The 10,315-nt window shown below is 37.2% G+C and overlaps 1 protein-coding gene across 2 annotated transcripts in view; it reads right to left on the minus strand.

Moving 5' to 3' along the window:
* GOLPH3L (golgi phosphoprotein 3 like) overlaps positions 1 to 10,315 on the minus strand; it is a 51,267-nt gene that overhangs the window by 22,628 nt on the left and 18,324 nt on the right. For both annotated transcript variants that reach the window (XM_007122299.3, XM_007122300.4), the window contains 2 exons: positions 3,584 to 3,715; positions 2,001 to 2,115 (listed from right to left, as the gene is read on the minus strand). In XM_007122299.3, coding sequence (XP_007122361.1) covers positions 2,001 to 2,115; positions 3,584 to 3,715 — 247 coding nt within the window. The remainder of the gene's footprint in view (positions 1 to 2,000; positions 2,116 to 3,583; positions 3,716 to 10,315) is intronic.

Genomic DNA, 10,315 nt, shown 5'->3' on the forward strand with positions numbered 1-10,315 from the left:
ATAGATATTTCTCCAAAGAAGATATATAAATTGTCCATGAAAAGATGCTCAACATCATTAATCATTAGGGAAATGCAAATCAAAACCACAGTGAGATACCACTTCACACCTACTAGGATGGCTATAATTAAAAACAAAACAAAACAGCAATTAGAATATAAAAAGTGCTGATGAGAATGTGGAGAAACTGCAACCTTCACACTTGGCTGGTAAGAATGTAAAAGAGTGCAGCCTCTGTAGAAAACAGTTTGGTGGTTTCTCAAAACATTGAACTATCACATACCCAGTAATTCTACTCCAAGATATACATCCAAAAGAATGGAAAGCAGTGACTTGAACAGATATATGTACAAAAATGTTCACAGCAGCATTATCCACAATAGCCAAAAGATGGAAACACCCAAGTGTCCATCAACAGATGAAATGAACAAAATGTGGTATACACATACAGTAGAATATTATTCAACCATAAAAAGGAATGAGATTTTGATGTATGCTACAAAATGAATGGACCTTGCAAACATGCTTAGTGAAATAAGCCAGACATAGAAGGAGAAATATTATATGATTCCACTTATATGAGTTACTTAGTACAGGCAAATTCATAGAGACAGAAAGTAGATGGAATGAGGGGAGGGAGGAAGAGGGGTGTTTGCGATGATGTGAAAGCTTTGAGTGTAGAGAGAAGTGATGGTTATATAACACTGTGCCTGTATTTAACGTCACTGAATTGTACACTTAGATTAAGATAATAAATATGTATATTTTACCACAATAAAAAGTTAACTATATACCCCCTCAAAGTTAAAACATGTCCACACAAAAACTTGTCTATGAATGTTCATAGCAGCACTATTCATAATAGCCAAAAAGTGGAAATAACTCAAATGTCCATCAACTGATGAATAAGTAATTAAAGTTGTATAACCATACAATGAAATATTATTTGGCAATAAAAAGGAGTCAAATTAAAACTGGGGAAATTCTTGGGACTTCCCTGGTGGTCCGGTGGTTAAGACTCTGCACTTCCACTGCAGGGGGCACAAATTTGATCCTTGGTTGGGGAACTAAGATTCTGCATGCTATGCAGTGTGGCAAAAAAAAAAAAAAAATGGGGGAATTCTAATAAGATTGGTGGATTGTATCAATTTCAGTATCCTGGTTGTCATATATTAAAATTTTGAGAAATGTTACCACTGGGGGATTCTGGACAAAGCATATAAAGGGATCTTTCTGTATTATTTCTTACAACTGCATGTGAATACACAAATATCTCAATAAAAACTTCAGTTAAAAAAATTGTTCCAGAAGGTGACACTGGCTGTGATCTCAAAGTGCCCTGTGGAATATTCTCCTAAAATGTTATGCCTTAGGCTTGATTATTGATATTAAAGTTTTTGAACTTGCCCTTGAGAAAAAAAGGAATGAAGTGCTAATACATGCCACAACATGGAAGAACCTTGAAAATATTATCCTCGGAAGTTAGTCACAAAAAACCATAAGTTGTATGATTTCATTTATATGGAATATCCAGAATAGGCAAATCTGCAGAGATAGAACGTAGATTAGTGGTTGCCTGTAGCTGGGCAGGAGGGTTGGGGAAATGTGGGGAAAACTGCTAAAGAGTATGGGGTTTATTTTGGGGATGATGAAAATGTTCTAAACTTAGGTTGTGATGATGGTTGCACAATTGTGTGAATATACTAAAATCCATTTAATTGTATACTTTAAATGGGTCAACTGTATGGGATGTGAATTATACATCAACATGGTTGTTAAAAAATTTCTTGTGAGCTTATGAGGTGGACAGAGGTAAGATGAAGCTTTGGAAAACTTTACGTACTGATTAATCATGTCTTTTTTGTCCCTCATTAGTACAGTTAAACAGTGAATCATATATATATTACGCAGCACCCTGACCTTCTATACTTCTCCCAACCTTAAGAGTAGGATAAAAATGATAAAATGTGGGATTTTTAAATCATTCTGAGTCATCTTACCAGTGAGTAGCTCTATCCATGTTTGGACAGTTTCTGTGGGTTCAGTTGCTTTGATGTGTTTGAGAGTTTCATCCAGTAAAACATCACCCGTTGGGCTGTCTGACTTTAGTAGTACCTTTCAGAAAAGAAGAAACAAGAGACCCTGGTTGATATACTTCATTCAAATTAAAGTTATTCAATATGCTATACATATATTATTGGTTAAGTCATAGGAAATGCAAAGCAGCATAACATATTTTCTCTGTCCCCAGAAATTTAAAATCTAGTATGGGGTGATAATAGGGAGATTAAAAAAAAACATTTGAAGTGGGCCCCAATGACAAACTGGATATAAATGATAATGGAGAAAAGATTCAATAATAACTCTTTGAGCCTGGAAAACCAACTTGTGAAACAATTAATAAAGATAGGAAAGTCAGGAAAAGTTGATGAAGTTTGGTTTTAACTGATATGGGATAGCCAAGTTGAAATGTCTGGACAATACTTAAATATGTTCCTGGGGGTGGAAAAAGAAGACAGGCCTAGAAATTTGGGAGTTAATATATCATGGGGGTGATACATGAAGCTGTAAAAGTAAATGATATCTCCAAAAGTTATACAAAGTGATACAAACTGAGACTTAGATGTTAAGGAATGGAAAAGTAAAGGAAATAGGGTACAGCCAGAGAAGAAAGAGGATGAAATATAACAAAGGTCAAGAACAGATGGGACTTTCCTGGTGGTCCAGTGGTTAAGAATCTACCTTCCAATGCAGGGGGTGCAGGTTTGATACCTGGTCATGGAACAAAAATCCTACATGCTATGGGGCAATTAAGCCCGTGTGCTGCAACTACTGAGCCCACGTGCCACAACTAGAGAGAAGCCCATGAGCCACAACTAGAGAAGCCCGCACGCTGCAATGAGGACCCCGCATGCCACAACTAAGACCCGACGCAGCCAAATAAATAAAAATAAATAAATAAATATTTTTTAAAAAGAACAGAAAGTTTCAAGTAAGAGGTAGTCAAAAGTGTTGAACACCACATATAGATTAAAAGAGAAAAATAAATTGAAGACTGAAAATTAGCTGGTGACACCTAAGAATGTAGTTTCAGTAGAGTGCTGAGTATGACAGTGAAGCTGTGAGTGGAAAAAATGAGTAGTAAGAAAATGGAGAGAGCGGTATACCTCATAGGCTAGAGAGAACTTGTAAAATACTTGGAAGGAGGGAAATTGAATGGTTATCTGAGGATGACCAGAGTTAAGTAAAGACTGCACCTGACCCACATGTTTGCCTCTTCATATACAATACTCTATGTCATAATATTATAGGAACAGATATAGAGAGAAAAATAATCAACACCATCCTAAATGTGATTTTTCTGCATAAAAATGGAAGACAAAATCATGAATTTCTTTTAAGTCTTTTGACCATGGATACTTGGATTTCTATCTCTGCTACAGGATAATTAAACCTGCTAGACAATGGGAAAACTGAATAAGTGATATTTATATTGTCTCACTACTCAAATCTTCCTATTCATCCGAAATGGACTGTTGGTATCTGCCCTTTCATAAGAGGATGTTCGCAGAGGACGCTCTACCTTTCTGTCTAGTAGTCGCTTCTTACGCATGGTGGGGGGTTCTAGATAGATTCGACCTCGCATGGCCAGCTCTATCAGGATGCCCCCTCGCAGGCCAGATGATATGCAGTCATTCCAGAAAGATGTGTAACCCTAGGAAAGGAGAAAAGAGAAGAGAAAGAATGTTCTGAAAGGGATATGGACTTGCAGCAAGCACCCAAAGAATGGTCCACTTTGTTGTGTGATTCATTTCACTTCACATTACATGAACTCAAGGCAATGTATAAAATAAATGAAAAAAATCTCTTTAAGTCCCTTAATCTAACCCCCCTGCCCCAAAGTATACTTTCTGTCTAACTTCAAGGTCTTTGTGAATTCCTATGGTTTGGCTGTTAGTTAACAATTGGCATGCCAAATTTTAATTTTTGCGAAGACTTTTGCCTTCTTTGAAATCTGTTTCCATGACACTCTAAATTTCAGAGTGGGATACAAGTAAGTCAAGTAGAAAAATGTATAAATCATTTGAGCCTTTTACGCCTCCAAGACATGTATTATTTGCAAGCTATTTTGATGGGTGGTGTAGTCAGCTCTGCCACTGACTAGTTAAGTGTCTTGGGTATTGTTACTTACCCTTTCTCAAGTGCAATGTCCTCATCTGTAAAATGGGGGCACTGATATCTATCTTTATAAGTTTATTGTGAGGAATAATATATAAGAAACCATTTAGTATAGTACCTGGTATATCATAGACACTTAAATGTTAGTTTCTCTTCCCTAGGAACTATAGGGAATACAAAGGTATATAGTTAATAGCCACTGTCTTAAGGAGCTGAAAATGTAGCTGGAAAGACATGCAAACTCCAGGAAAATTTTCTGTGATAATATAAACTTTAAATAAAGGCTCAACCGAAAATGGAGTAGAAGAGACAGGCATAAATCACTATAGGAAGTTTGGCTTGTTTATTTATTTATTTTTAATTAATCATTCAATTTCTTTATTTATTTATTGGTTGCATTGGGTCTTCGTTGCTGTGCGCAGGCTTTCTCTAGTTGCAGCGAGTGGGGGCTGCTCTTCGTTGTGGGGCATGGGCTTCTCATTGCAGTGGCTTCTCTTGTTGTGAAGCAAGGGCTCCAGGCATGTGGGCTTCCGTAGTTGTGGCATGCAGGCTCAGTAGTTGTGGTTTGTGGGCTCTAGAGTACAGACTCAGTAGTTGTGGCTTGCGGGCTCTAGACTGCAGACTCAGTAGTTGTGGCACACGGGTTTAGTTGCTCCGAAACATGTGGAATCTTCCCTGACCAGGGCTTGAACCTGTGTCCCCTGGACTGGCAGGTGGATTCTTAACCGCTGTACCACCAGGGAAGTCCTGGAAGTTTGGTTTAGATGATAGTTTTTCAAATTATAAATCACTTTTGGGCTAGAGTAGTCAGAAACTCTTATGGGACTTGAGCTGGGGTTTAAAGAATAGGTTGAATTTAGCAGAGAGGGTGGATTTTCCAGATGAAGGAAGTTATCCAAATTTTACCTATTCTTCAAAAGGGCATTCCAAGCAAAAGTGTCAAGGAAGGAGACCTCAAATATGTTTACAGATTTAACTCAAGAATTTAAAGAGAACTCATGAGATCAAGTTGGTTGGGCTAGGCTGTGCAAAGCCTTGATGCTCTGAACTTTTTATTGAAAGGCAATATTAAATTCTGAAGGTTCTGAACAAGGAGTTATGATTAACACAAGGAAGACGCATCAGTATTATCAGAACTGTTTAACACTCTCTAGCTATCTTTGTGTGTAGCATTCCCTCCCTCTCGCTGGAGAGAAGGTGGGTGTGATGTTGGCAGATTCTAGCATGGCTTTAAAGCATCACCAAGACTAAGTCACTAGTAATAACAGTAATGTCTAATATTTATTGAACACTTATTATGCAGTAGATTTGTGCTAAGCTTTTTTGCATGCATTATGATTACATCTTCACAACAATCTTATAAGGGAGGTATTATTATTATCCACATTTTAAAGGTGAGGAAATTAAGGCTTATGGAGGTTATGTAATATGATAGAGGTCACAAAGCTAAGTGGTGGCAAAGAATTAAAAAACATCTTTTAAAAATTCCAGTTTTCCTCTTTATTGATTTGGAAGTTGTACATTCACTTTTCTTTAGGAAGTTATTTTTGAAATTTTAACATGCATGATCATTTAAAATTCATACAAGATCTAATTGATTTTTAAAACAAATCAATATATTAATCACTCTCCTAGTTTGCCAATATTTTATCTTTTTTTTAACTTCACAAATTAGACATCATTATTAGCATCATCGTTATTTTATACAGGTAGCCCTTGTTTAGATTTACTCTGCTGCTTACCAAATTCTTTGCTCACCATTCCTTCGTGCAACTCAGACCTCCTTTCTGGTACCATTTTCTTTCCTCCTAAAGTAGAATTTCCTTAAATGAAAGTCTGTTGTAGGCAAACTCTATTTTGTTTATATGAAATGTCTTTATTTTACCATTGTTTTTAAAATACTGCTTCTCTGGACATAAAATTCTAGGTTGATAGTTTTCTCTTTATCACATTGAAGATATTATGCCCTCCTAACTTCCATTGTTGCAGTGAGAAATCTATCACTGTTATTGATTGTGGTAGGCGATTTGTCTTTTTTCTTTGGTCCTTTAAGGTCTTCTCTCTTGGTGTTTTGCAGTTTGACTACAACATGACTGTGTGTGAACTTACACATCCTGTTTGGTAATATGCTTCCTGTGTCTGTACGTTCAGTTTTTACTTCTCAAAAATTCTCAATTCTTATCTCTAAGAATTTTGGCTTTCCTTCATTTCCTTTTTTCTTTCTTTCAATCTTTCTTATTCTAACCTCCATGTCTTTTAATCTCTCCTTTACATTTTCCATTTCCTTTGTCTCTATATTGATTTCACAAGAGTTAGTTCATATCTGGCTTCCAATTTACTCTCTCCATTTATATTTAATATGTTAAACTATCCCTGAGATTTTGATTTCAACTATTTTTCATCTCTAAAAGTTTTATTTAGTTATTTTTCACATTTGCCTGGTCATTTGTGATCATTTCTTCTTGTTTATTTTGTGATTCTTATATTTGTTTCTTTTTTTTTTTTTTTTTTGTGGTACGCGGGCCTCTCACTGTTGTGGCCTCTCCCATTGCGGAGCACTGGCTCCGGACACGCAGGCTCAGCGGCCATGGCTCACAGGCCCAGCCGCTCCGCGGTGTGTGGGATCTTCCCAGACCGGGGCACGAACCCACATCCCCTGCATCGGTAGGTGGATTCTCAACCACTGCGCCACCAGGGAAGCCCCTTATATTTCTTTAAAAATATCATAGATACTTCATATTGGTTGATCATTTTAATATCTAAGATGCTTGAATGACCTATTATTTGTTATTTCTGCTGATTCTTTCTCATGTGTATTTTTCTTTGTATGTTTGATAATATTTGATTAAGAGTCCATATTTTTTTTTTTTTGAATCTATGAGATTCTGGAGGCCTAAATTGAAGATATTTTCCTCTAGAGAGGAAGATCTGCACTTGCTTCTGCTAAGAGTAAGGCATGGTGGGACTGGGAGACTGCCACACAACAGGGACCACATTTAAACCTAGCTTCTCCATTTTATTTCAACCCAAAAGTTCATTCCTGACCACCTACTTCCTGAATCTCTGTACTGATCTGGTAATTTGCCCCAGAGCAATCTGGTTTTCATGTTTGTTTTTTGCTCAAGTCTAGTATTTTAATTTTGGTGTTTGTTTGGGGGCCCTGAAGATTTCCTTTCCATTCCAAAGGCCCAACAATACATTAAAAATTAAGTCTTACCACTATACTGCCAGAAGTAGAGGTCTTCTAATTCCATTTTTCCCACAGCCAGGATGATCTTTAAGCTCAAAGCTAATCATATAACTCCCTTCCCTTCTGCTTAAAAATCTTTCAAATGCTCCTCCCAGTCAAATCCAAATTTTTTAGTAAGAGCACTTAAATCAGGAGGCTGCTTACTAGTCTCTCTCTGGCTTCTTTCCCCTAGAACACTATGCCCCAGCTTTCTGGAACCATTTTAAGTACTCTTAATGCATCATTTCTGCCTACTGACCTTTGCACACACAGTTCTCTCTGTCTAGAAGAACCAATACTCTTCTTTACTCAACTCCTCCTTGTTCTTAAGGATTGAGTACATGTCACCTTCTCCAACATTATCTTTCCCTCCACTCCATCCTCTGGGTTAGATTCCTCACCTGGGGGTGTGTGTGTGTGTGGGTGTGTGTGTGTGTGTGTGTGTGTGTGTGTGTGTGTGTGTGTGTGTGTGTGTGTGTGTGTGTGTGTGTGTGTGTGTGTGTCTACTTCTCCCCTATCATTATTATATCACATTGCAACCAACTGCTTGTCCTCAGTAGACTATAAATTCCTTAGGGAGAGAGTATATGACTGATATACAGTATTTCTCAATAAATGTTTTTTGAAAGCATAAATTTATGATTGAGAGTAAATATGTTAACCTGGCAAAAGGTCAGCTTGAATCATAAGCATCCCTAGACATATCCAAATTTCCTGAGGGCCTGATCTTAGACTAAAAGCTGGGATTAATTCTCTCCACTGCCTGCCTCGTGGCTACTTCAGGAGTAATACTTGTAACTCCTCTTTAAGGAGGGAGTAAGCCTTTTTTTCCCCGATTAATACTTGGTTTATACAAGTTAGCTGCCTCATTAAGGTTAAACTATAACTTTACTTTACAATATATAATATACTTAGGCATACTTTTATATAATCCTGATGACTTTATGAATCTCAACAGGTGTGCAAACATTTCAGCCAGTATTAAAGCAATTAGAGGAAAGTTTTTCTTGTTTTTTCATTTCTGCCTGACCATATAACTTCTGTTTCAGTAACAATGATGTCAGATTGTCAACAAAACTATAAATGAGAATCACTGCAAATAAAGAAGCAATGGAGGCTTCCCTGGTGGTGCAGTGGTTAAGGATCTGCCTGCCAATGCAGGGGGCACGGGTTCGAGCCCTGGTCCGGTAAGATCCCAAATGCTGTGGAGCAACTAAGCCCGTGTGCCACAACTACTGAGCCTGTGCTCTAGAGCTTGCGAGCCACAACTACTGAGCCCGTGTGCCACAACTACTGAAGCCCGCACGCCTAGAGCCTGTGCTCTGCAACAAGAGAAGCCACCACAATGAGAAGCCGGCGCATGGCTAGGAAGAGTAGCCCCCACCTGCCGCAACTAGAGAAAGCCCACGCACAGCAATGAAGACCCAAGGCAGCAAAAAATGAATTAAAAAAAAAAAATGGAGACCAGGATGTATAAACTGTATGTTTTCCAATATCACCCTTTCCCATCATAGTTTCTCATATTATATAAAACTCTTCAAATGTTTTTTAACTTTCTTTTTATTGAATCATATGCCATAATAGAAAAAAGTATAAAAATACACATGAAGAGTTTTAAAAATGATTATAACTGTAAGTCCATTTTGCTCTAAATATATGGAGCTGTCTTGGTAAATTCTCAAACCATCTATAATAAAGATGCTGTGTTAAAGGGCCACTGCTTTAGTATGCACGATGATCTAGCACATGTATACTGAAATTCACCATTCAGTCATTAAATTTAATTACCAAAGGCTATATAAATGAGGGAAAAGAGAAAAAGAAAAATTTTAGGATCTACTAAAAATACCAAAATTGCACACTACTCCATGACCAACAGAGACTATTGGAGGATTGGCAGAAAGAGATCTTTGGATAGTAGATTTTTTTTTTGTCTTGATTATAAACGTAATAGATGATTGTCAAAAAAAAAAGAAAGAAAGAAAGATCATATTTTAGAAATGTATAATTTAGAAAGTAAAAGTCTCCTATAATCTTATCACCTCCACATAACAGTTTAGTGGATATTTTCTAGATTTTACATACATAGTCTATTATATATTTGTTAATATTACATACAGAAATAAGATCATATTGAGTGGCGACTTTTCCACTTAGCCATTATTTTTGATATCTTTCCACATCACTAAACACAGGGCTACCTCAATCATTGTTATGACTGCATAGTACTGCATTTTAGATGAACTATAGTTTTTTGGTTTTTTTTTTTTTAGTAAATTTATTTATTTACTTTTGGCTGCGTTGGGTCTTCATTGCTGCCTGTGGGCTTTCTCTAGTTGCGGTGAGCGGGGGCTACTCTTCGTTGCGGTGCACGGGCTTCTCATTGCAGTGACTTCTCCTGTTGCAGAGCACAGGGTCAAGGCGCACGGGCTTCAGCAGTTGTGGCTCGCATGCTCTAGAGCGCAGGCTCAGCAGTTGTGGCCCACGGTCTTAGTTGCTCCATGGCATGTGGGATCTTCCTGGACCATGGCTCGAAACTGTGTCCCCTGCATTGGCAGGCAGATTCTCAAAAACTGCGCCACGAGGGAAGCCCCTAAATGCACTACAGTTTATCTACCCAAGTCCTTACTGATGTATGTATCGGTTGCTTACAATTTTTTGTCATTATAAAAAAAATGCTGTAAAGAAATATTCATTTGTATGTGTATTTCTGTTGAATAAATTCCTCGAAGAAATTTTTGAGTCAAAGATATACATATAGAAATTTTTGATAATGCTATTTTATTCTTGTAAAAGGTTGGACAATAAGATTTCTTTTTTTTTTTTTAACATCTTTATTGGAGTATAACTGTTTTACAATAGTGTGTTAGTTTCTCCTTTACAACAAAGTGAATCAGTTATACATAT

Source organism: Physeter macrocephalus, chromosome 4 (genome assembly GCF_002837175.3).
Source record: "Physeter macrocephalus isolate SW-GA chromosome 4, ASM283717v5, whole genome shotgun sequence".
NCBI classification, from domain to species: Eukaryota; Metazoa; Chordata; class Mammalia; order Artiodactyla; family Physeteridae; genus Physeter; species Physeter macrocephalus.